The sequence below is a fragment of the Podarcis cretensis genome, assembly GCF_951804945.1.
Source record: "Podarcis cretensis genome assembly, chromosome: 8".
Lineage (NCBI taxonomy): Eukaryota > Metazoa > Chordata > Lepidosauria > Squamata > Lacertidae > Podarcis > Podarcis cretensis.
The window spans coordinates 6319540-6345507 of record NC_137177.1 but is presented as its reverse complement, the minus strand read 5'-3'; the positions used below and the strand labels follow the sequence as shown (position 1 = coordinate 6345507).

Here is a 25968-nt window from a genome sequence, read left to right as displayed (position 1 = left end):
TGGAAGAACCAACACTCCGTAGCTGGTGGACAATGGTCTGGGGTCAAAAGGGGTCTAAGGCCCACTATTATTTCTGCAGCTGGGTCCCTCTCTCCAGCATCCAACAATCACCTAGTCAGCAGGAAAGCGGAGCTTTTAGCTGCGTTTAAAGGTAAAGGGACCCCTGGCCATTAGGTCCAGTTGCAGACGACTCTGGGCTTGCGGCGCTCATCTCGCTTTATTGGCCAAGGGAGCCGGCGTACGGCTTCCGGGTCATGTGGCCAGCAGGACTAAGCCACTTCTGGCGAACCAGAGCAGCACATGGAAACGCCGTTTACCTTCCCGCCGGAGTGGTACCTATTTATCTACTTGCATTTTGTCATGCTTTCGAACTGCTAGGTTGGCAGGAGCAGGGACCGAGCAACTGGAGCTCACCCCGTCGCAGGGATTTGAACTGCTGACCTTCTGATCGGCAAGTCCTAGGCTCTGTGGTTTAACCCACAGCACCACCCGCGTCCCTTAGCTGCGTTTAGGAACCCTGAAAATACAAGGTGCTTGTTTCAAGGGAACAGCGTGCATGTTCTGTTATGTATAATGTTGCGAACCGCCCTGAGATCTGCGGGTGAAGGTTGGTATTCAAATTTAATAAATAATAATAATTTCATGGAAAGCACATCTTAAGTCGCTCCCAAATACAATATCTGAGCACTCCAAATTATTTGCCTGTGCCAACCTCTGCTAAAAGTCCTTTTTCAAATTGCCTATTAGCCAAAAGTTTGCATTTTTTAAATGCCTCTCCTAATCCAGCTGCCGACCAGCTTTGCCGAGCAACCCAGAGTTTTAAAAGGAGGAAAGTCAACTAAAAAGGCCCTCCCTGTAGGTATTGGTGGGTTTGTGGAGAGAGTAGCAGACCTATTGCCAGTGGCGTAGCGTGGGGGGTGCAGGGGGGGCCGGCCGCACCGGGCGCAACATCTGGGGGTTAGGGTTAGGGGTAGGGTTAGGGGGCGCAAATCCACGGGTTAGGGGGCGCAAATTACTTGCCTTACCCCGGGTGCTGACAACCCACGCTACGCCACTGCCTACTGCAACTAATGGACCTGGCTTACTCATGTTCCCTTATTCCAGTGGTTCTACTCTGAGCAGGACTAGCGTTGCACACAACACAGTAAAAGGAAATCGTTACTTCCTTTTACTGACATTGGCCCCAAACCTATTTGACCTTGCACCCCCCACCTCACCCCAAAATGGTTTGTTGTTAAGAACCACATAATAGATCCTATCCACTCCATCTAAGATTAAACTCTCCCCTTTTCCTCCCACGTAGGAGAGCGAGCAAGTTCATAAGAGCAGAAAAATAAAACAAAAATGTTTTACTGGCAAGGCGATTTCTCAAGTTCCCCTCTCCTTGAGCAAATCTCTCATGATAGGGATGTCAAAACATCTGCAGCTCACCGCCAGTGTTGTCAGGAGAGGCCTGGCAAGACTGGCATTCTGGAGTGCCAGGAGCTAGGAATATGATGAATGGTAAATATGGGGGGACACACAACCTCTAGCTAAGGGGTCAGCAAACTTTTTCAGCAAGGGGCCGGCCCACTGTCCCTCAGACCTTGGGGGGGGGCGGACTATATTTTGAAAGGGGGGGGAAAGAACGAATTCCTATGCCCCCCAAATACAGTCATACCTCATGTTATGTTTGCTTCATGTTACGTTCTTTCAGGTTCTGCCCTGCGGCCACCCGGAAGTACCAGAAAGGCTTACTTCTGGGTTTCACCGCTCGCGCATGCGCACATGAGCCAAATCGCGCTGCACATCTGCGCAGAGACGGCACTTAAGGCTGCGCTCTTTTCATGTTGCGAACGGGCCTCCGGAACAGATCCCGTTCGCAACCAGAGGTACCGCTGTAACCCAGAGATGCATTTTAAATAAAAGGACACATTCTACTCGTGTAAAAACACCAGGCAGGCCCCACAAACAACCGATAGATGCATTTGAAATCAAAGGACACATTCTACTGGAGAAGCCCAGCCAGATGGGCGGGGTATAAATAAATTATTATTATTATTATTATTATTATTATTATTATTATTATTACTCATGTAAAAACACGCTGATTCCCAGACCATCCGCGGGCTGGATTTAGAAGGCGATTGGGCCGGGCCATAGGTTGCCTACCCATAATAATAATAATAATAATAATAATTTATTATTTATATCCCGCCCATCTGGCTGGGCCTTCCCAGCCACTCTGGGCGGCTTCCATAAAAACCAAAAATACAGTAAAATCACACGTTAAAAACTTCCCTGAACAGGGCTGCCTTAAGATGTCTTCTGAATGTCAGGTAGTTGTTTATCGCTTTGACATCTGCTGGAAGGGCGTTCCACAGGGTGGGCGCCACTACCGAGAAGGCCCTCTGCCTGGTTCCCTGTAGCTTTGCTTCTCGCAATGAGGGAACCGCCAGAAGGCCCTCGGCGCTGGACCTCAGCGTCCGGGCAGAATGATGGGGGTGGAGACGCTCCTTCAGGTATACTGGACCGAGGCCGTTTAGGGCTTTAAAGGTCAGCACCAACACTTTGAATTGTGCTCGGAAACATACTGGGAGCCAATGTAGGTCTTTGAAGACCGGTGTTATATGGTCTCGGCGGCCGCTCCCAGTCACCAGTCTAGCTGCCGCATTCTGGATTAGTTGTAGTTTCCGAGTCACCTTCAAAGGTAGCCCCACGTAGAGTGCATTGCAGTAGTCCAAGCGGGAGATAACCAGAGCATGCACCACTCTGGCGAGACAGTCCGCAGGCAGATAGGGTCTCAGCCTACGTACCAGATGGAGCTGGTAAACAGCTGCCCTGGACACAGATTTGACCTGTGCCTCCATGGACAGCTGTGAGTCCAAAATGACTCCCAGGCTGCGCACCTGGTCCTTCAGGGGCACAGTTACCCCATTCAGGACCAGGGAATCCTCCACACCTGCCCGCCTCCTGTCCCCCAAAAACAGTACTTCTGTCTTGTCAGGATTCAACCTCAATCTGTTAGCCGCCATCCATCCTCCAACCGCCTCCAGACACTCACACAGGACCTTCACTGCCCTCACTGGTTCTGATTTAAAAGAGAGGTAGAGCTGGGTATCATCTGCATACTGATGAACACCCAGCCCAAACCTCCTGATGATCTCTCCCAGCGGCTGCATGTAGATGTTGAAAAGCATGGGGGAGAGGACAGAACCCTGAGGCACCCCACAAATGAGAGCCCAGGGGTCTGAACACTCATCCCCCACCACCACTTTCTGAACACGGCCCAGGAGGAAGGAGCGGAACCACTGTAGGACAGTGCCCCCAGCTCCCAGCCCCTCAAGACGGTCCAGAAGGATGTTATGGTCGATGGTATCAAACGCCGCTGAGAGATCCAGCAGAACTAGGAAACAGCTCTCACCTTTGTCCCTAGCCCACCGGAGATCATCAACCAGTGCGACCAAGGCAGTTTCAGTCCCATGATGAGGCCTGAATCCCGACTGGAAGGGATCCAAATGGTCCGCTTCTTCCAGGCGTGCCTGGAGTTGTTCGGCAACCGCTCGCTCTATCACCTTGCCCAAGAATGGAAGATTTGAGATTGGGCGATAGTTGGCCATTGTGGCCGCATCTAAAGATGGTTTTTTAAGAAGCGGTTTAATAACTGCCTCTTTCAGCGGGTCTGGGAAGGCTCCCTCACGGAGGGAAGCATTCACCACCCCACGAAGCCCATCGCCCAGTCCTTCCCGGCTAGCTTTTATAAGCCAGGATGGGCAAGGATCCAGGAGACAGGTGGTTGGTTTCACTCGTCCAAGCAGCCTGTCCACATCCTCGGAGGTAACAGATTGGAATTGATCCCACTCAACTTGACTAGACAGAACTCTAGCACTCTCCCGCCCTGGCCCTGCTCCCATGGTGGAGTCTACTTCTTCCCGAATCTGAGCGATTTTATCTGCAAAAAACTTTGCAAAATCATTGCAGGAGAACATGTGGCCCGTACTGGGCCCCGATGTTACAGGTGGTTCCGCTAAATTGTGAACCACCTGAAAAAGTCTCCTGCTGCTGTTTTCTGCAGATGCAATAGAGGCGGTGAAGAAATTCTTCTTCGCCGTCGCTATCGCCACTTGGTAGGCTCGATGTTGAGCTCTAACCTGTGTCCGATCAGATTCGGAATGAGTTATCCGCCACCGGCGCTCTAGCCGTCTCAAAGATTGTTTCATTGCCCTCAGATCCGTGGAAAACCACGGGGCTCTCCGGGCTCCATGCAATCGGAGAGGGCGCTTCGGAGCCAAACAGTCAATAGCCCTGGTTAACTCCGCATTCCAGCGGGCCACCAGGGAATCAGCTGAAAGGCCATCAACATGGGATAAAGCATCCCCTACCACTCTCTGGAAACCATTTGGATCCATTAAGTGGTGGGGGCGGACCATCCGAATTGGTCCCACCTCCCTGCAGAGGGGATGGGTCGCAGAGAAGTCCAGTTGCACCAGGAAGTGATCTGACCATGGCACTTCTTTTGTTTCACTTTTACTTAGTGTCAGATCACCAACATCCATAGAGGTAAACACCAGGTCCAAGGCATGTCCGTGGCTATGGGTTGGGCCAGACTTATTCAGGGACAACCCCATGGAGGCCATGCTTTCCACGAAGTCCCGAGCTGCCCCTTGTAAGGTCGTGTCGGCATGGATGTTAAAATCCCCTAGGACGACCAAGCTAGGTGTCTCCAGAAGAACATCCGCCACGACCTGAAGCAGCTCGGGCAGGGAATCCTTGGTGCAGCGGGGAGGTCGGTACACCAAAAGGAATCCTGTACTGCCCCTATTGCCCAACTTCCAGAACATGCACTCGGAAAATTGGGTCTTCCCAATAGGACGCCTGGTGCAAACTAATGACTTCCTAAAAATCACTGCAACCCCCCCTCCCCGCCCACATGACCTGGGTTGCTGTGTGTAAGAGAAACCTGGTGGACAAGCAGCGGCAAGGACAGGCCCATCTGCTTCATCCAACCAAGTCTCTGTTACACATGCCAGGTCAAGTCCTCCATCCATGATCAAGTCATGGATGGCAGTGGTCTTATGAATCATTGACCTGGCATTGCACAGCAGCACCTTCAGGTCATGTGGGTATCCCTTGCTGATTCTAGTATCCATCCGGTCAGGACCAGACCCGGAGGCAGGAATAGTCCTCAGACAACGACTAAACCTGCCTCCTCTGTAATGACATGGTCTGGTCTTAGCGTAACTCCTCCTCCTACCCGTGATCACTGAGATCGGTTGTCCATGCTCTATCTCCTGCACATCTCCAGCTCTGTGTTTTACCTTCAAGGCTTTGATACGAGTCACGGATCCACATTTCCGGAAGAGCCCTTCCACATGAAGATGGGGTCGGAGCAGCTCGCAGGCGTCCACTAGGAACCTTGGGTTGAAATGCAAAGAGGCCACAGTGAAGCTGCATGGAATTTTTGGAGATGGGTTATTATAAAGGGGCACAACTACTTATGGAACGAGAGGGAGTCAACAGATAAAAGTGGGGGCTGAAATTTTGTTACAGGTTTGGTGTGAGGTCAGTCTGGATTATATCCGCGGGTCCCTGTGATCCTGTACCTGTGAGGTTAGACTGCGCAAGAGGAAAGCTTGTGAATCAGCCATACCAAACCCTTAACAAATCCTTAGCAAGCCAGGTAAAGGTAAAGGTAAAGGGACCCCTGACCGTTAGGTCCAGTCGTAGCCGACTCTGGGGTTGCAGTGCTCATCTCGCTCTATAGGCTGAGGGAGCTGGCATTTGTCCGCAGACAGCTTCCGGGTCATGCGGCCAGCATGACTAAGCCGCTTCTGGCAAACCAGAGCAGCACACGGAAACGCCGTTTACCTTCCCACCAGAGCGGTACCTATTTATCTACTTGCACTTTGACGTGCTTTCGAACTGCTAGGTTGGCAGGAGCAGGGACCGAGCAACAGGAGCTCACTCCATCGCGGGGATTCAAACTGCCAACCTTCTGATCGCCAAGTCCTAGGCTCTGTGGTTTAACCCACAGCGCCACCCGCGTCCGCCAGCAAGCCAGTTAAGTACTGCCATTTACCTGTCCAAAGAGGCTGCTCTGTTGCCATGGAGACAAACGGGTGGGACTTTCCCCACCACATCATTTTGGGAGGGGGGCTGTGTGTGAGAGAGAGTTTTGTGTGGTGCTGGAAGCTGGAGACACAGAGGTTTGCTCTGTGTGGGATCCAAATCTATGGTTTGGGCATAATGCCATGGAACCTGACAGGGAAGAAAGATCTGTAGGCGGGTGCTAATTCCCGGAGCCCCTCTGTCCTATGCTCAGGTTGTACTGATGTGTAAATAAATCCATGCATCCTAAAGATACCAGCATCTCCAGCAACCTTCATTCCAAAGAAAACTGAACCCTGGTTGAGCACTGGTGCCCCTGGAGTCTCTTGCAGCCGACCTTCTGATCGGCAAGTCCTAGGCTCTGTGGTTTAACCCACAGTGCCACCCGCGTCCCTTTTGAGGTGCTTAGTTTTTCCCAAAGCCTATCTCAAGGTCACCCAGCAGCTGCATGTGGAGGAGCGGGGAAGCGAACCCAGTTCACCAGATTACGAGTCCACCGCTCTTAACCACTACACCACACTGGCTCCTGTGTTTGTAACACCAAGGTATTAAGTTCATAAACCAAGGTACCACTGTATGGGAAAATTACCCAGGGTTCTCTCCTCTGACATAAGGGAAGAGTGCTGCATTTTCTCCATGGCATTGTGGGAGAGGATGGTTTGGGCTCCTCTTGGGCTAAGACTCACACGATCCAAACAAGGTTGTCACTCATGGCAACAGGGAGCTGGTGATCTGGGGTGTGCGTGTCGCACGTTACTCACTGTGGCACCCCTTCTACATGCTCCGAAAGGGGCAGCAAGTGCAACGGAACGCCGAACAAACCACCGGACGGAGGAGGCAGAGTGCTGTTCTCCTGAAAGAAAGCAAACATGAATCAAGCTTTTCGGAAAAAGGTTTATTCATCTGAAGCATTTGAACGTCCCTCCTTCAGCCAAAGAGAAGTCTCCCCAATTGGCTTACTAATACAACAGCCTTCCTGACCCTCAAGCTTCCCATCAAAAAGACGCAGCACAAAAGGAAAATGGATTTGGAGGGAGGAGGAATGAAGCAAACTCAGTTGCACAGCTCTTAAGAAACCAGCTGACCTTGTCAAGTGTCACATACGGATGGTGTTGCAGGAGGAAAAGCCACATTGAAATCAGTCTTCCATGCCCCTTAGCCGCTGGCGAGACACCAAAAAACTTTGGACGGATTCTGAGAAGGATGTGGTGACGCATTTTTTAATTGGGATCTGCCATTATGGGAGAAGGACGTGTTGCAGAGATAAATAGTCTTGGGGGAGGTGAGCTCTTAATTTGTTATTATATCTGTACTTCAAGTCGGATTTGGCAAATCTCCCCTAGAAAGACTAATGTTTGATGCAATCTGTCTGAGAAAATTAATGAGCAAACGCCCAATTTTATTTCATTGGAACTGAGTGAAGATGGCGTCTGCCACCAGAGAAGGACTTTTGGATTGATTCTGCATAAACACCAGCGTGTGAGGACATTCTGCAAATAACAGACTTACCAGCTGCACACACAAAAAAAGGAGAGTCATACAAATTTCACACAGAATCACATTATTGTTTATTTCAACTCGCCTGTGGAAACAGCTCAGAGGCCACGAAAGAAGATTTAAAGAAGATTTAAAGAAGAACAGGAAGATTTAAAGAAGGAACTATTGGAAACTCGAGGCAGTAGAAACGTAAGATGATTGGAACCCCACTGAACTTGAAGCATGGGAAGCCCCAACAAAAATTTATAATTTGGCAGAATATTTGGACTATATGATATGTATTTGTATAATTTGGAATTCTTAATGTGATTTGACTGGATTGTTAAAATGGAAAATTTAATAAAAATTAATTTTTTAAAAAAGAAATCAGTCTTCCATGCCAAACACATGGTGGGTGGAGGGTGGGAAACGTGCCTCTGAGCTTGTGCAGAGCATAATTTCCTCACCACTGAGTAAGTACAACTATTCCACTACAGATCTGAAGTCATCTGGAAAGGGTTTCCCAGGTGGAGAGGGCACAGGACAGACCTTTCCATTTTAGAAATACACTGGAGGTTGGCCAAAGCGGATTGGCTTCTAAATCTTCCCTCAGGAGAGCAGAGTTCCTGGGCTCTGGAAAGCCAAAAACAGCACCAGCTCTCCGAATCAAGAGCTGCTTCTGCCTTCACCCACAAGGAAACTGCTTGCTAGCAAGCTGCAAAAAGTTAATACAGGTTTTCTCTGCTGCCAGATGTATCCAAAACTGTAGGCGCTGTGTCTTCTTGGAATAACAGGTTTGGAACTGCCCAAGAAAGATGTTAAATTATTTTTGTATGCCACAACTTCTGCCCGTATTTTGTTAGCTAAAAAGTAGAAAACCCAAGAATTACCAACAATAGAAGAATGGCAGATGAAGATGATGGATTTTTCGGAGCTAGCTGACCTGATCAGAAGAGTCCGCGACCAGAAGGAGGAGGAGTATCAGGAAGAGTGGAATAAATTTAATGATTATTTAGTTAAATTTGTTAAGTTAAACTAACTGAAAATAGCTTGCAGATACTTAATGGGCTTAGGATTTTATTTATGTTAAGTGATGAATTAATATGTTTAATTCCGTAAGATGAAGATCTAAGGATGTTAATGTTTAAGTTAAATTTCATAAAAATTAGGATTTGGAAAACTGTTAAAAAGACATGCAATGAAATTCAACCAAGGTGAAGCGGGGAAGTCACTTAACAAAGTTAAGAACTGTAATTTTCAATAAGGCTATGATTTACGTTTGTTTGTCGTGTGTGTGTGTGTGTTTGTTTGTTTATAATATTGTGAAAACTAATAAAAAAATTTTTTTGGGGGGGGGGAACTGTAGTCACTGTGCACCACATACCCTGACAAAATGCATGCATTTACAGCACATCCCTTCCACCACAGCCCAAGATCCTGGGAACTGCAGCTTACCCCCTCACAGAGCTACAGTTCCCAGCACCCTCAAACTACAACTCCCAGGATTCTTTTTTGCAGAGGGGGGGTGTACTTTAAATGCATAGTGTGTGCAGTCGGCAGTCTCGGCCTCTGATCTGCAGCGGACGTGCTCTGAATTCCTGGAGATCGAACTGTCAGTGCATGTATCAAGGAAAAGCCGTTCGCTGTTGAGCTAAGCAAAAGTCTTAGAGAGATAGGCGTTTCCTTATTTCACGTGCTATATTTAAGGGGTAGGAAATCAAGGGCGCTTCCCCCTTGGAGACAACACATAGCAGCCTGTTCCTTCCTTTCCCCACTTCTGCCTCGATCTCCAAATTGGTAGTGGGTTCAAGGAGGGCAGTTCCCTGCTCCCCCGTCCAGCCACGTTTTGGGGTTTCAATTTACTCCGAGAATTGACCGCAAAGGGTGTGTTAATTTGTAGACAAAGACACACATACACACACCCCCCCCGGGGTACAAAAAAACCTTCCTGCTTGCAACTCCCCAAAAGGATACAGTGGTGCCTCGCAAGACGAAATTAATTCGTTCCGCGAGTTTTTTCATCTTGCGATTTTTTCGTCTTGCGAAGCACGGACTTTGGAAAAGCTTCAAAAATCACCAGAGTCTTCAAAAACCTCAAAAAAGGCTACCACACCACGTGCTGTGAGTTGCTCCTCGAAGTGAATGCACGGTTTTAAGACAAAGGAAACAAACATGCAAGACGTTTTCGTCTTGCGAAGCAAGCCCATAGGGAAATCCGTCTTGCGAAGCAACTCAAAAAACGAAAAACTCTTTCGTCTTGCGAGTTTTTCGTCTTACGAGGCATTCGTCTTGCGAGGTACCACTGTAGTCTGGTTTTGTTCCAATAACCTGCTTGCAAAATCCATTTCGCTAGAATTTAATTTTTAAGGCCCAACCCTGCCGAAAGCAGGCATAGCCAAGTTGGCTGTACGTTGCTTCCAGGAACAGAGCTGGCATGACTCTGAGGGCGTGTGCACTTTCCTGGAAATTCACCTCCGTCTGTGTCCTCACTGGGGGGGGGGGGGTGTGGACAGGGGGTGGGGCATGTCTTTTTCTGTCTCCCGATGAGTTCAAAGTGGCATCCATGGTTCTCTTCCTGCTTCCCATTTTAACCTCACAACAACCTTGCGAGGTAGAGCAGGCTGAAAGAGATCTCTCACAGCCTGTCCAGCGGGGATTTGAACCCTGGTTTCCCAGGTCATTGTCCGGCACTCTTAACCACTATGCTGCACTGGCAGAGGTTTCCGCACACTGGCTAGAGAGGAATTGGGACCGGCTTCTAGGCTCTGGTTGGCATGAAGCTGGTTTGAGAAGCGACGCATCGAACCGCGGTATTTTCTAATAAGCTACAAGATGCAGATGCATTTTGAGTTGTTGTCGTCGTCATCCTCACCATCTAAACTTATCAACTGCTTTTTTTATGTCATGGAGACACAGATTAAAAACCCAGCAATGGAAACTTGGAGAGTGCAGAGTAACTGGCAGTGTGAATTCAACCTCAATACCAGATCCTGAGGTACAGCAGTGGGAGAGTGCTATATTATTAATTTATTTACTATTTATTTATTTATTAGGGACATGGGTGGCGCTGTGGGTTAAACCACAGAGCCTAGGACTTGCCAATTGGCGGTCCCTGCTCCTGCCTGGGTTGGCGGTTCAAATCCCCGCGACGGGGTGAGCTCCCATTGCTCGGTCCCTGCTCCTGCCAACCTAGCAGTTCGAAAGCATGTCAAAGTGCAAGTAGATAAATAGGTACCGCTCCGGCAGGAAGGTAAACGGCGTTTCCGTGCGCTGCTCTGGTTTGCCCGAAGCGGCTTAGTCATGCTGGCCACATGACCTGGAAGCTGTATGCTGGCTCGCTTGGCCAGTAAAGCGAGATGAGCGCCGCAACCCCAGAGTCGGCCACGACTGGACCTAAGGGTCAGGGGTCCCTTTACCTTTTATTTATTTATTACATTAATACAGCACCTTTATCTTCTAAGGATCTCAGTCCCTCATTTCACAACAACCCTGTGAGGTAGGTTAGTCTAAGAGATGGCAACTGACTCCAAGGTCACCCAGTGAGCTTCACGCCTGAGTGGGGATTCGAACCCTGGTCTCCCAGGTCCTAGTCTGGTACTCTAACCATTGCACCACACTATTGCAGTCATAGGCTGCTTTGGGGCTTGCCAGGGGCATCTGGCTGGCTACTCTGAGATGCTAGACTCGTAGGCCTTTGGGCTGGACCAGCAGGGTTCTCCTTAGAAGTCAGGAAACATTCCCCGCTTCCATGAGAGGATGAAGCTTGTTGCAGGAATTTATGTATAGGTTGGGGGGGGGTTGCCCCTCCAGCAGATATCATGCGCATGCAGCCCACTACCAAAACCAGCACAATCGCTTTTGTGACTTTTGTGATTTGTCCCCAGAAAACACTTCATCGCAGTTTCTTCCTATCTATTCAAAGGGCCTTTGCTGCACGATACCAAATGTAAGAATTCACTGATAAATGCATCTATGCACTGGCTCACTGGGAAAACTTCAGAAATTCATCTAGACCTGTGAGCTCAGCTCCTCAGCAGCCCCTCTGCCTGAGTGATAATCCCTGGCATCCTGATACCTGAATGCCAGACAGGTAGCCATTCCAGAAAGAACAAACCCAGATGAAGACAAAAGGGTGTGATTAACTTGGCTGGGAAACAGGGAAATGTAAATATCTCTTTTGCTTCACTTGATGGGTGTTTGGTGGAGGGCAAGGGGAACCATGGGACAGGGTCTAGGATGCTCAGATTACAGTGGTGCCCCGCAAGACGAATGCCTCGCAAGACGAAAAACCCGCTAGACGAAAGGGTTTTCCGTTTTTCGAGGCGCTTCGCAAGATGAATTTCTCTATGGGCTTGCTTCGCAAGACGTTTTCGTCTTGCGAGTCTTGCGATTTTTTTCGCTCCCCCCCTTTTTCTAAGCCGCTAAGCCGCTAATAGCCGCTTAGCCGCTTTGCTGCTAATAGCCGCTAAGCCGCTAATAGCGCTAATCCGCTAATCGGGATGCTTCGCAAGACGAAAAAACTGCAAGATGAAGAGACTCGCGGAACGGATTCTTTTCGTCTTGCGAGGCGCCACTGTACTGCCACCAGAACTCCCCTTTCATGATGTAACCGTGATGTATGAGTGATGTAGTTTGGGGGGGGTGTAACATGGGGATGAGCAGCTAATAAAAGTTTGGGGGCTCTTTTGTTCGGGGCTTCCATCTTGTTCCACCTGGTGGCAGGTGGGAGTCCTGTGGCGACAGTCTTCAATAAAGACCAAGCCTACTGGCTGCTGTTTTGCTCTGGTATTCCTGGCTGGTGTCCTTGTTTTTTGTCCAAGGGAGCCCTCAGATTTCTCCGTTAACAAGCTACTCCTCACTCTCTACCGAAGCAAAAGCTCTCTGCACATGCTCAGAGTCAGATTAGAGCGAGACCCAGAAACTAAGGCGCTCTTTCCCACGTGGGGCTGGAGGCCACCATGATTAGGACTTGGCAGGCTCCAAGCAAGTCCCAGCAACAAAAACGAGTTGTCCTGACTCAGGCATTTCTGAGCATTTCTGACTCAGGCTACCAGAGAAAGCAGAGCATTGCTCCATCATCACTGCACACGGGAGCCTGTTACACCTGTTGGATTTCAGCCTGCCACGTACCGCTGTCACACAGGATCACAGGCCGGAATAAGTCACAGCTCGGAATAAGTCTATGCTAACCAGAAGCAGCTCTTTCAGAAGGCGAATCTTTCTGAGCTCTGGGTCCGAGCAATTTCCCCCTCAAAAATTTGCTCTCGGTTGCAGAGTTTGCTCCAATTCAACAATAAAGAGCAGGCTTACAGATTCTTCGGTTTCGGGTTTAGAATGTGTTCTTCGTTGTAAATCACTTTGGTACTACACTGTTTTGGTACGTAAATATATGAAATCAGCATAAAATCAATGCACATTATGTTCAAGATAAAGTAGCAGCTGTACTCCAGCCTACAGGATTTCAATCTTCTTAGTGATTAAAACCACCACTAAAAATAATAAATATTTCACTTAAAGGAAGGGAACTGAGATAATCATCTTCCCATGTTGCCTTCTCCACAACCTTGCGAGGTAGGCCTAGGCGTTCCTCCAATCTACAGTTTACTACCCGCCATTCTGGCTGGCTGTGGGCCTTAACGCCTCCTCTTTGACAATCCCCAACCCGGCGCCCTCCAGACAGTTTGGACTACAACTCCCATCAGCCCCACTGCCAGGCATAGCAAGCCATTTCCATGGACCTCCAATGCCCTCGATACAGCTTTGTTCCAGTGCATTGCAGGAGATCAAAACATGTCTGGATCCCACGCTGCTCCGAGCAGCGAGCCAGGAAACTGTTTTCCAAAGGGCTCCTGGGCAAGTATTAGCAAGGGCCTTGCCATTTGCCCGGGAATGGCAGGTGTTGACACCAGCCCTGCCCGAGGGCCAAGACGCAACGCTTTTATTCCTTGTTCGGAGATATAATTCCAAGAAAGCGTTAAAAGGTTGCTGAGAATACAGCTTCCCCTGAAAAGAATCCTGGGAACTGTAGTTTGTTCAGGGCGCCGGGAAGGGTAAACTACAGTTCCCATGGTTCTTTGCAGGAAGCTGTGTGCTTTAAATGTATGGATGTGGCCAAAGAGACTCAGCGGCCAATTCAATTTGCTTCTTGGTTCTTTCCAGAAAAGTCCCTCACACCACCAGAACGAAAAGTTTATGTATTTATATAAACACCAACCTATTCAAACCCCCCCCCCCTGCAAAGAATATACCCGCTGCACAATTTAATCATGAGAATCTTTGATTTGCACTGCTGATAATGCTGGGGGGTTAATAATAATAATAATAATAATAATAATAATAATAATAATATATTTATACCCCGCCCATCTGGCTGAGTTTCCCCAGCCATTCTGGACGGCTCCCAATCAAGTGTTAAAAGCAATACAGCATTAAATATAAAAAACTTCCCTAAACAGGGCTGCCTTCAGATGTCTTTTAAAAATAGGATAGCTGCTTATTTCCTTGACATCTGATTGGAGGGCGTTCAGCAGGGCGGGTGCCACCACCAAGAAGGCCCTCTGCTTGGTTCCCTGTAACCTCACTTCTCGCAGGGAGGGAACCGCCAGAAGGCCCTCGGCACTGGACCTCAGTGTCCGGGCTGGACGACGGGGGTGGAGATGCTCCTTCAGGTATACTGGACCGAAACCGTTTAGGGCTTTAAGGGTCAGCACCAACACTTCGAATTGTGCTCGGAAACGTACTGGGAGCCAATGCAGATCTCTCAGGACTGCTTTTGCTTGCATGTTCCTGTGTTGTGTATTTTTGTGTTTTTATTTTGTAAACCGGCCTGTGATCCTCAGATGAAGGGCGGTATATTTTAATCACAACAACAACATTTAAGGCGCACCATAAACTAGGACAAAAGGCAAACAGGGGTTGCACAAGACACAGAATATCTGTTTTTAAATGCCCCACCCACTGTTAACACACAAGACCCTCACCCCACTCACCTGGCTAGGGCTGGTCTTCCAAGGTCGGACATGAATGCCGATACTTGTGAGGTACTGAACGATGGCATGCGACGGCACACCTTTCGCCGGGCTGGGCATGGTGCGCGCACAGATCGCGAAATTTCACATGTTCAGGCCTAAAGAGTCTGCAACCTTTGGGGCACGGAGGTTTGGGGGCAAAAGTGTGAACAGAAGCAGTTTTCTGGGTAAAGGAAAAAGGTGCGGAAGAACCCACCCAAATTAAGCCAGGTCAAATTTGCAAGAGCCACACCCTGCGGCCGGACTCCTTAGCAAAATGTTTCAACACTACAAATATTATTTCCTGTTGTTTTCCTGGTTAACTGACCATCCAAGTTGCTTCTGGGAATCCCAATAGGGGTCAGGCTTTTGGAAAGCCAAAATTGAACGTCTTTTGCTTTCAAGTTTCCCCTCTGCATATTGAGCTCATTCTTCTGCTTGTAAATCTGTCAACGGAGACCTCCAGATATCTAATCTTCACTCCGCAACCCTTTTAAAAGAAACCACCCCTTTTCTCTCTCCAGGCCCAGTTTAAAATCTCCATCTACGCGTTGCCTGAACTCACGTCGCAAGATCTGATCTACGCTGCTCTCCGAGCCACAACAAATCTCTCCATTATCAAATGGAAACTTTTACTTCTGAATAACGCTCTTTCCCCACCTCTAAGTGGGGAGGAAACAACAACCTCTCTTTGGTGAAAGAGAAAAAGTTAAGAAGGGGCTTGGGAACCAAATTGTCCCATTTATTAATTCCCTCTGGGAGGCCAGGCAATATTTAAAGAGACATAGACATCTCCCAAAGACAGAGCTGAATCCTTAAGGGGAAAGGTGGATCGGTGAAAGTGAATTTCTGCAATTACGCCTCCCGATGTTGATGGACTACAACTCCCACCATCCCTGATCATTGCTCAGGTTGACTGGCGCTGATGGGAACTGGAGTTCAAGCACAACTGGAATAACAGAGGATTTCCCCCATCCCAAATCCTGGGCAAGAGTGTTACAGTGATGGAAATGGGGTACAGGAATCAGGGGTTAGGGGAGGGGGGAATGAATGGGATAGTGTGTGCTTTGGGGGGCAAAGGTGTGTTGTGTTATCTTTTTAGATCAGCCCTGGGCCCTTTACTGCAAAGGTGGGTAATAAATGAAAGAAACAAGAGCAGATGATTACATCCTGGATAGAAACCAGGGTGTTTTTCATGAGGCGCTACCCTCTTCGCTGCCCCCACCACTGAAATTCACATTTTAAATTCCATGGGGGCTCCAACACTACCCCGTGTCCCTTTCTCAGCAGCTCGAGCCTGCAGAAGATCGCCAGCTGAAACCTCTCCTGGCGAGTTGAGGAAAACATTCTCACCTGCTCAGGGCTGCAAATAGGGCTGCTGCAGAAAGCCCAGGGGCCAGCTGGAAACATGGCAAGCTTTGCTGCTAAATAATTTTAATTATAATTCTTGACTGTTCATAATAAACCGTAACGTTGCCTGGATTTGATTATGTTTTGAGTTGGAATAACCAGATATTTTGATGGCGGAACATGCTTGGATTTTCCGTTGGGTGCATAGCGTTGTATTTTTTTTAATGGCTGAAAAATCTAAAAAAACAAAAGGGGAAGAGGCCCATTTGCACTTCTGAGTCTCTGAATGTGCTGGCGCAGTGCAAAGGGATATACCGTATTTTTCGCCCTATAAGACGCACCGGACCACAAGACGCACCTAGTTTTTGGAGGAGGAAAACAAGGGAAAAAATATCCTGAATCTCAGAAGCCAGAACAGCAAGAGGGATCGCTGCGCAGTGAAAGCAGGAATCCCTCTTGCTGTTCTGGCTTCTGGGATAGCTGCGCAGCCTGCATTTGCTCCATAACACACACACACATTTCCCTTTACTTTTTAGGAGGGAAAAAGTGAGTCTTATAGAGCAAAAAATATGGTAGCTCAGTGCTTAGAGCATCTGCAGATGTTTTGTATTTTGTATTTTGTATTCAAAACAATGAAGGTGAGAGGAGGTCAAGGAAACAAGTTAAGGAAGAAAGTTATGTAAAGGTTTAATCAGTTCTTTTTATTTTTTAAGTGAATGTATGTTTCATTTTTTATATTTTTCTGTTGTTTTTTCTGTTGTTGTATTTTTGTTTTTGTATTTTGTATTGTTCTTTTTTCTTTTCTTTTTGTAACTCTCAAACTTTGAATAAATATTATTTTTTTTAAAAAAAGAGTATCTGCAGATGGTCCCAGGTTTATTCCTCCAGCATCTCCAGATAATAATAATAATAATAATAATAATAATAATAATAACTATTATTTGTACTCTGCCCATCCGACAAGGCTGCAGGAGACACCTGCCTGAAACCTGGACAGCTGCTGCCAGTCCGTGTTGACATTAATGCCAGTTCCACTTTCACATGCGGCCCCTGAAAGGCTGACCACCAGCCAATGTGGCCCTCGGCCTGAAAAAGCAAGTAGCCGCCTCTGTAGCAGGTACACTTCCAGAAGCATTCACCAGATCTGGAACAAGTGTGTGTTTGTGAATGGAAGACAGAATTCTTGGCAACTGTTCCTGGGGTAATAAGGGGGGGACACTTTGCACTCCCCCAATCTCCCCTTCCCACCTCTGAATAGCACTGGGAATTGCCATTCTCCCCTGCCCCCTCCCCAATTTGCTGATTTCATTTGCTGCATGGCAGGCAGAAATTCATCAGGTGGAGCTTTCCTCAACATGAACGAGCAGCCATGGGGCAACTTCTTCTTTTGCCTGCCAAACTAAGCCCCATTGAATGCCTGCCTGCTGCGGAGCTGTCAAATGTGCTTTTTTTTTTTAATTTTTAAAAAGGAAGATTTTGAGTGGCAGTGCAAACATTGACACCGTTCAGTCCTGTTTGTACTATCTGTTGCTCACATGCATGCTCAGACAGACACACGCACGCACGCACGCACACACACAATCACATGTGCAACTCAGTTCCTTTTAACCGCACATCAGCATAAAATCAACCAGTTCTGTTTGACTCAGCTGTGCTGCGGTCTGGAAGAGACATTCTGCCGTATTGCTTGCATTTGCCCCAATTGGGGCTGAGCCCAGAAGTACCTGGCTGAGAGGTTTCAGCTAGGAAAGCAAGAAGGACCGACTTCCCAGGCCCTCAGCCCCCCCACCCAGCCCCACAGAGAACCAAAAAGGTGACTTGGCTGGAAGAAGATGATCCGACGAGAGAGCAAGAGGTAAGTCAAACTTAACTGAGCTGCCGCTCCTTCTTCATCTTACTCACTGGGATTTTCCTGTTTTGTGTCATGGTGACCTGGGGAAATTTCAGCCAGTTTGATATTTCCTGGGGAGGGCGTGTTTCGTTCTAAATTTGATCGCCACTGCTGGAAACTCCACACAAGCGCCTGGCCGTCAGGTGAAATGCTGCCGTTCCCAAGGTATTGTCAAATTTTGTGGGGGCTGCTGCTGTGCTATCTCTGTTGAACTTCTTGCTTGTCTTGCAACTGCTAAAGAGGCAGGAGGTGAGTCGTCCCTGTGCATGCGGCCCTGGGTTTATGGGGACTTTTCATCCATCCATCCATCCATCCCTTCCTCGATTGATTGATTGATTGGCATCTGTCTGTCTCGGGAGACAACTAAAGAGCGTGCTTTGGTGAAGCCAAACTGTTGGAGAGTTACAGTGCCTGCCGTAGCTGTAAGACACCGATGCAGGAGAGACATGTTTTGTTGCAGCTGGGGCAGAGAAAGGCATCCAGTTGTTGTTGTTTAGTTGTTTAGTCGTGTCCGACTCTTCGTGACCCCCTGGACCAGAGCATGCCAGGCCCCCCTGTCTTCCACTGCCTCCTGCAGTTTGGTCAAACTCATGCTGGTAGCTTCGAGAACACTGTCCCACCATCTTGTCCTCTGTCGTCCCCTTCTCCTTGTGCCCTCCATCTTTCCCAGCATCAGGGTCTTTCCCAGGGAGTCTTCTCTTCTCATGAGGTGGCCAAAGTCTTGGAGCCTCAGCTTCAGGATCGGTCCTTCCAGTGAGCACTCAGGGCTGATTTCCTTCAGAATGGAGAGGTTTGATCTTCTTGCGAAAGCAGCGATCCCTCTTGCTGTTCTGGCTTCTGGGATAGCTGCGCAGCCTGCATTCGCTCCATAAGACGCACACACATTTCCCCTTACTTTTTAGGAGGGAAAAAGTGAGTCTTATAGAGCAAAAAATATGGTATATACTAAAAGGAAAAAACAAGGGCAAAAACTATCCCGTTGTATATTCCTTTTTTACAAATGAATGTACTCTTATTATTGTATATTTCTTTACATTTTATCTAATACATTCCTATGTCAATATGTACCCTTGGTCTTATTTCTCAGCTCAGTCTCTCTCCAATGTCAATCGAATGCTGGCATAGGTAGCGAACCTTTACTGTATTTTTGAACATACCGTATATGTTATATCCCACTTTTCCATAAATTTTTGTTTTGAATTGTCTCCCAGGCTATTTGTCAACTGTGCCATTTCAGCAAATTCTTGTAGCTTGTTATGCCAATCTGTTATTGTCAGGACGACTTCTTTCTTCCACCCCTTTGCCCCTTTGCCACCAAAGTCCGAGCTGCAGCCGTTGCATATAAAAAATACCTCCCTAACGGCATTCAGTTTCAGGTGAGATTCAGGAACGAATAACTGTGGGGGGGAATGGATTGCAGGCTTCATGTGCATCTTCTTCAATAGGTACCAGATTGAGCATCCTTGTAGACAGTTAACCTGATTAATTAGGGCCTGATAGGAGACAGAGGGGACGCGGGTGGCACTGTGGGTTAAACCACAGAGCCTAGGACTTGCCGATCAAAAGGTCGGCGGTTCAAATCCCCACGACGGGGTGATCTCCCGTTGCTCGGTCCCTGCTCCTGCCAACCTGGCAGTTCCAAAGCACGTCAAACTGCAAGTAGATAAATAGGTACTCCTCTGGCGGGAAGGTAAACGGCGTTTCCGTGCGCTGCTCTGGTTCGCCAGAAGCGGCTTAGTCATGCTGGCCACGTGACCCAGAAGCTGTATGCCGGCCAATAAAGCAAGATGAGCGCCGCAACCCCAGAGTCGGCCGCGACTGGCCCTAATGGTCAGGGGTCCCCTTTACCTTTAGGAGACAGAGAATAGGGGTGTTACAAAGTTCTTCTTCTTCGGCAAACATTCATAGCCGAGTAATATTGTCTTCCATGAACACAGTCTTAACAGTGAGTCCGTAAGTGACTGTGGAGGCCAATTCTGGATCCACACGTCCTTCCACAGTGAGGACATAGATTTCCAGGCGGGAGTTGATCACGGTGAGGGTTTGCCCAGCATGCCTTCCTCTTAGCGCATTTCTCCCTTTCATCCTGAGTTTGAGTGTCTTCAAAGCCCATGACACCTTTGGTAAATTCTGTTCTCCAACTGGAGCGCTCACAGGCCAGTATTTCCCAGTTGTCTGTGTTAATACTACATTTTTAAAGATTTGCCTTGAGAGAGTCTTTAAACCTCTTTTGTTGACCACCAGCATTACGCTTTCCATTTTTAAGTTTGGAATAGAGTATAGTGGTACCTTGGGTTACATACGCTTCAGGTTACAGACTCTGCTAACCCAGAAATAGTACCTCGGGTTAAGAACTTTGCTTCAGGATGAGAACAGAAATCGCGCAGCGGCAGCGGGAGGCCTCCTTAGCTACAGTGGTACTTCAGGTTAAGAACAGTTTCAGGTTAAGAACGGACCTCCAGAACGAATTAAGTTCTTAACCCGAGGTACCACTGTAGTTGATTTGGAACTACAAAGTACACCAGCCCACCTGCTTGGACCCCAATGTTTCCTGAGGTGCCAATGGTGTTGTGCACAATCTGCTATGAGCATTGCAGAAACTCTAAACGGCTGTAGAAACTGACGGCCCCTGATCCTCTGTGATCATTTGAGGGATCCACAACTGTGCTCCTCTGACTGTTGACAGCAATTTGTGTGTAAAAATCTTGCACTGCCTGCCCTGTGGTTGCTGCCATTTGACTTGCGGGAAAACCAGGACGTGCATTTTAATATTTGTTTTCATCCAGCTCATATTTATTCCGCTCCTGATGTTTGAACGTTTGCCTGACTTGCAGAAGCTGCAAGGTCTTGCATAGCTCTGCTTTCGCAGCTCAGGTTTAGCAGTGTCTCAATTTGCCACCAGCGGGTGGGGAAGCTTAGCTTTCGTAAAAGACCCGTGCTGTGTGAATCTAGCAATCCGGAAGCGAGTGGGTTGCATGGTGTCGTTTCAGTTCCATGCGCCGAGTAGGTGTGTGGGTGCTTTGATCCAGCGAGCTCAGCTGTTGGAAAAGGAAGAGCTGTGGTCACACATGGCAGGTGAAAACAAAAGGGGAGTTTGGAAAGATTGCAAAGCAGGAGAGAGCGAGAGACCTTTCCCCACTCGAGAGATATTGCAGACAAAGTCGGAGAGGAGCGCTGAGCGGTCTTGCGGGTGAGGGACCCACACGCTCTGTGCGTACAAGGAAGTTGGGCAAGAGGAGGAAGTTCCTTGGTATAGATTTGGGTTTCCAAGTACAGTTGCTGGATGGCTGGTCGACTTTCAAATGCAAGAGACCGGGGTGGAGAAAGCATGCTCTGAGGTGGGAAATGCGGAAGTCCAGGCGTTTGCTCATTGAGGAAGTGAGGATTGCAAGAACGAGGTGGGGAGGAGGAGGAGAAATTCTTAGCAAGCAGTTGATCGGACCACTGTGGCAGGAGGACCATGCAGGAGGGTGGAGTGAAAACTTTTAAGGTTGAACCCCCGTTCCGGGAAGCAGCAATACCTCCCCCCCCCTTTTGTATCGTACAGTGGATGCTCGTGATCCGTGCGGGAGGCACGTTCGCAACCTGCAGCGCTGCGCATGCGCGGGTTGCGATTTGGCGCTTCTGCGCATGCGCAAAGCACAATTTAGCACTTCTGCGCATGCGCAGCCGCCGAAACCCGAAAGTAACCCATTCTGGTACTTCCGGTTTTTGGTGGGTTCGTAACCCAAAAAATCGCAACCTAAAATGTCTGCAACCCAATGTAGGACTGTACTACATTTGTTTGAATATTGTTGCATGCACCAGTGAGAGACTTGAGGGATGCCAGCCCTTACTTGGGCTTTGGTTTAAGAAGACCCCTGCTGGATCCTGATTCTCACAGTGGCCGATCAGATGCCTGTGGGAAACCAGCAAGCAGGATTTGACCACAAGAGCAATTCTCTCCTCCTGTGGTTTCCGACAACTGGTATCCGTTGCTGCCTCCTATTGTGGAGGCAGAACATAGCCTATATGGCTAGAGTGAGCCATCGATAAGCTTCTCCCTTCGATCAGAAGGTCGGCGGTTCGAATCCCCGCAACGGGGTGAGCTCCCATTGCTCTGTCCCTGCTCCTGCCAACCTAGCAGTTCGAAAGCACACCAGTGCAAGTAGATAAATAGGTACCACTGCGGCGGGTAAACGGCGTTTCCGTGCGCTGCTCTGGTTAGCCAGAAGTGGCTTTGTTATGCTGGCCGCATGACCCAGAAGCTGTCTGCGGACAAACACTGGCTCCCTCGGCCTATAGAGCGAGATGAGCGCCGCAGCCCCAGAGTCGTCCGCGACTGGACTTAACGGTCAGGGGTCCCTTTACCTTTACCTTTTTAAGCTTCTCCCCAGAGAATTTGTTTAATCCTCTTTTAAAGCCATCAGGATCGGTGGCCTTCCTTAGAAAGATACTGTGATGTCTTTAGGATGCATGGTTTTGTTTACACGTATATGCAACCTGAGCATAGGAAGGGCTCACAGCGTTAACACTCCAACAGATCATAACCCATGAGGTTCCCAAGGAAGCTGCAAGCTTTGGGTCCTGCACAGAAGAAGACATGCATCTGTGTCTCCTGCTCCCAGCATCAGCCAAACTCTCTCATGCACAGAGCGCACAACCCTCTGGCCCCTTTCGTCTCCATCCTAGGATTTCATGGCCTCCATCCAGGTGAGGAGGCAAAAGAACCCACCTCTTTGGACATGAAGGTGGTAGTTCTTAGCTGGCCAGTTTATCTGCAGCTGTTAAAAGTCAGAATAAGAGGACTTCTCACGCATGTTGACAAGGACATGGCTGGCTGAGGTTACCCAAGCCGCAACGTTCTGCGGCAGGAACCCGCTTACTTTAGAATTCAAAAGCAATTGTCAAATGTTGATTTTGAGAGGAGCTGAGTCAGCTGCAAAGCCAGACCCCTAATAATAATAAAGTATACAGATCACTTACCGTATTTTTCGGTCTATAAGACGCACCAGACCACAAGACGCACCTAGTTTTTGGAGGAGGAAAACAAGAAAAAAAATATTCTGAATCTCAGAAGCCAGAAGAGCAAGAGGGATCGCTGCACAGTGAAAGCAGCAATCCCTCTTGCTGTTCTGGCTTCTGGGATAGCTGCGCAGCCTGCATTCGCTCCATAAGACGCACACACAATTCCCCTTACTTTTTAGGAGGGAAAAAGTGAGTCTTATAGAGCAAAAAATACGGTACTTTGGTGTGCCTCTGGCGAACCAAGTTTGTTGCCTTTTACCCAATGCAACGCAAGCTTTTGCTGGTAGAACAACACACACATATTTCTGCTGTATGCTGCCCCTTCTGTGATGTATGTATGATGTATTGGGGGTGGTCTTGAGCTACAGGGGAGGCAATTTCAAATGCCTATATAAGAGTTTGCACGCCAGTGTTCTGGGTCTCCTCCACCCTCCTGTGCATAGATGTCCATGTTTCCCTTTTTTTAAAGGGAAATTCCCTTATTCCGAATAGGATTCCTCGCAAGAAAAGGGAAAAGATGACAGCTATGCTCCTGTGTGTGGGGAGAGCACCCTGTTGCAACAGCTTTAATAAATATCAGGCTTACTAGCTGCTTTGCTTCTCAATATTCTCTGGTTGGCCTCTGTTATTTTCTCCTACTGATAGAGAACCTACATAAGGACTCTATATGGGCTCTTTGGTAACCCATAAGGAAAAAGGATATATTTTTTTTCTTATAACGCTACTGATCTTTTCCCAGCAAGAGTTCTTCTGCCTGCCAATTTTGCAGGCAGATGCTGCCACACCTGGGGAACGGTTCCCCCTGGCCAATTTTAAAACCAGTCTAACTAGGTTTTGACACCCTGCAAAGGTTTGGTGGTGTTGTTGTTTTCAAAGTTCGCACAGCGCAAAGCCATGGGCCCTTCACATATGCATCTCCACCCCACATTTCCTTGCAAAAGCGATCACACAGCAGCTTGCAAAATACAGGCCCAGAACAGGGACTCATGCAGAGGCCTAGGACCCTCGTACCTACGGGACCGCCTCTCCTGGTATGTCCCACAGAGGAACTTACGGTCTTCAAATAAAAACATCTTTAAGGTCCCAAGCCACAGAGAGGTTAGGCTGGCCTCAGCCAGAGCCAGGGCTTTTTCGGTTGTGGCCCCGATCTGGTGGAACGCTCTGTCACAAGAGACTAGGGCCCTGTGGGTCTTGACATCTTTATGCAGGGCCTGCAAGACGGAGCTGTTCTGCCAGGCCTTTGGCCAGGGCACAGCCTGACCCCCTCCTTTGGTGATCCTCATAGAACTCGTTCTACGTGGGGCTGCCCTTGAGACTGACCCAGAAACTCCAGTGGGTGCAGAATGCCCCGGTGAGACTCCTTACGGGGTCTTCGCTGCGAGATCACATTCATCCGGTGCTATACCAGCTGCACTGGCTCCCGGTGGAGTACAGGATCAGGTTTAAGGTGCTGGTTTTAACCTTTAAAGCCCTATACGGCCTAGGACCCTCGTACCTACGGGACCGCCTCTCCTGGTATGCCCCACGGAGGACCTTACGGTCTGCAAATAAAAGCATCCTGAAGGTCCTGGGCCACAGGGAGGTTAGGCTGGCCTCAACCAGAGCCAGGGCTTTTTCGGTTGTGGCCCCGATCTGGTGGAACGCTCTGTCACAAGAGACTAGGGCCCTGCGGGACTTGACATCTTTCCGCAGGGACTGCAAGACAGAGCTGTTCTGCCAGGCCTTTGGCCAAGGTTCAGCCTGACTCCCTCTCCCCTTTCATAAGAACTTGCATGAAAGTGGCCTCCCAATTTTTCTCACAGGCCCATATAAGTTCAGCACAAACAGTTGGGCCTGGTGAGCATTTAAGGTCCCCAACCGTATTCTGAGGGTTGATTGGATTTTATTCTGATCCGGATCTGATTTGAGGATGTATTTTAATTGATTGTCTGATTTTATGTTAATGTATTATACATTTGATGTTAGCCGCTCTGAGCCCGGCTTTGGCTGGGGAGGGCGGGATATAAATAAAATTTATTACTATTATTATTATTATTATTATTATTATTATTATTATTATTACAGAGAGGCTCCTCTGAGAGTGGGGTAGTGGGAATTGGACAGTTTGTCCATTTTACCAGCTGCAGTGGACCTCGGACGTGTGGGTCCTCTTAAACCTCAAAGCACCTGCTGTTGTCTGTCTTGGAAGCGAAAAACAACTGCCGTTGATGTCCCCGAAGCCCATGCCTTTGGTCAATTTGGGAATTGTATTTGTTATGTACAGTGGTGCCCCGCAAGACGAATGCCTCGCAAGACGAAAAACTCGCTAGACGAAAGAGTTTTCCGTTTTACGAGGCGCTTCGCAAGACGAATTTCCCTATGGGCTTGCTTCGCAAGACGTTTCGTCTTGCGAGTTCTTGCGAGTTTTTTCCCTTTCCCCCCCCTTTTCCTAAGCCGCTAATAGCCGCTAAGCCGCTAAACCGCTAATAGCGCTAATCCGCTAAGCCGCTAATAGCCGTGCTTCGCAAGACGAAGAGACTCGCGGAACGGATTAATTTCGTCTTGCGAGGCACCACTGTACTGAAGTTCTCACCCTGGGCCAGCAGGGAGATACTGTAGATAGTTTTCACTCAGGTCCACATATGCAAATAAGGGATCGAAAGTGACGTTCAGTGATTGGATAGTTACAGAAAGCGGTTACTGTTGCGTTGTAGTGGAGCTCTATATAAGCAGGCTGGCTGAACCCTTCGGTTCAGTTCTGTTTTGGGCCTGTGAATAAACAAGAGCTGTTTGAAGAATCGCTGTGTCGTCTGATATGTTCGCCCACAACTTAACAGTATTCTTTTGCAGGAAATCCCGAGCCGAAGCCCCCAGCATCACAGAAGGCGGAAGCCTCCCAGGTGCCGGCAGGATTTCCCGACGGAAGAGTCGGCGGCGGATGACCTGTCCGAACCCTCGGGAGATCAACCAGGCCTTGGCCTCCATCACCTTGGGGGATCTGAACCGATCCTGCACCCTGGATGAGCTGATCGAAAAATGCCTTCGCTCCTTTGGTAAACCGGAGAGAGGCAAAGGCAGGGGCGGTTGAGGGATTGGGGCCTTTCCCCCGGACCAGGCGTTTGGTGGGCCTGCTGTGGCTTTTTCTGGAGTTTCCTGATGCGAAGGAACCTG

The 25968-nt window shown here is 48.6% G+C and overlaps 2 protein-coding genes across 7 annotated transcripts in view; one reads left to right on the top strand and one right to left on the bottom strand.

The window, feature by feature from the left end:
• The window catches only part of LOC307221115 (uncharacterized protein), a 41786-nt gene extending 26706 nt beyond the window's left edge, over window positions 1-15080 (bottom strand). The window contains exons 1-4 of one of the 5 annotated variants that reach the window (XM_079985383.1): window positions 14553-15080; window positions 7173-7249; window positions 6849-6940; window positions 5298-5394 (exon numbers count right to left, since the gene is read on the bottom strand). In XM_079985383.1, coding sequence (XP_079841509.1) covers window positions 5298-5394; window positions 6849-6940; window positions 7173-7220 — 237 coding nt within the window. In that variant the 5' untranslated portion in view covers window positions 7221-7249; window positions 14553-15080. Of the gene's footprint in view, window positions 1-5297; window positions 5395-6676; window positions 6798-6848; window positions 6941-7172; window positions 7600-9018; window positions 9316-14552 lie in introns of those variants that run through there. The other 4 variants (XM_079985380.1, XM_079985381.1, XM_079985382.1 and 1 more) reach the window with 4 other exon arrangements.
• Window positions 15081-17541: 2461 nt separating this feature from the next.
• The window catches only part of RASGRP4 (RAS guanyl releasing protein 4), a 45183-nt gene continuing 36756 nt past the window's right edge, over window positions 17542-25968 (top strand). The window contains exons 1-2 of one of the 2 annotated variants that reach the window (XM_079985424.1): window positions 17542-17775; window positions 25648-25850. In XM_079985424.1, the coding sequence (XP_079841550.1) occupies window positions 17753-17775; window positions 25648-25850 (226 nt within the window). In that variant the 5' untranslated portion in view covers window positions 17542-17752. Of the gene's footprint in view, window positions 17776-17930; window positions 17977-25647; window positions 25851-25968 lie in introns of those variants that run through there. The other variant, XM_079985425.1, reaches the window with a different exon arrangement.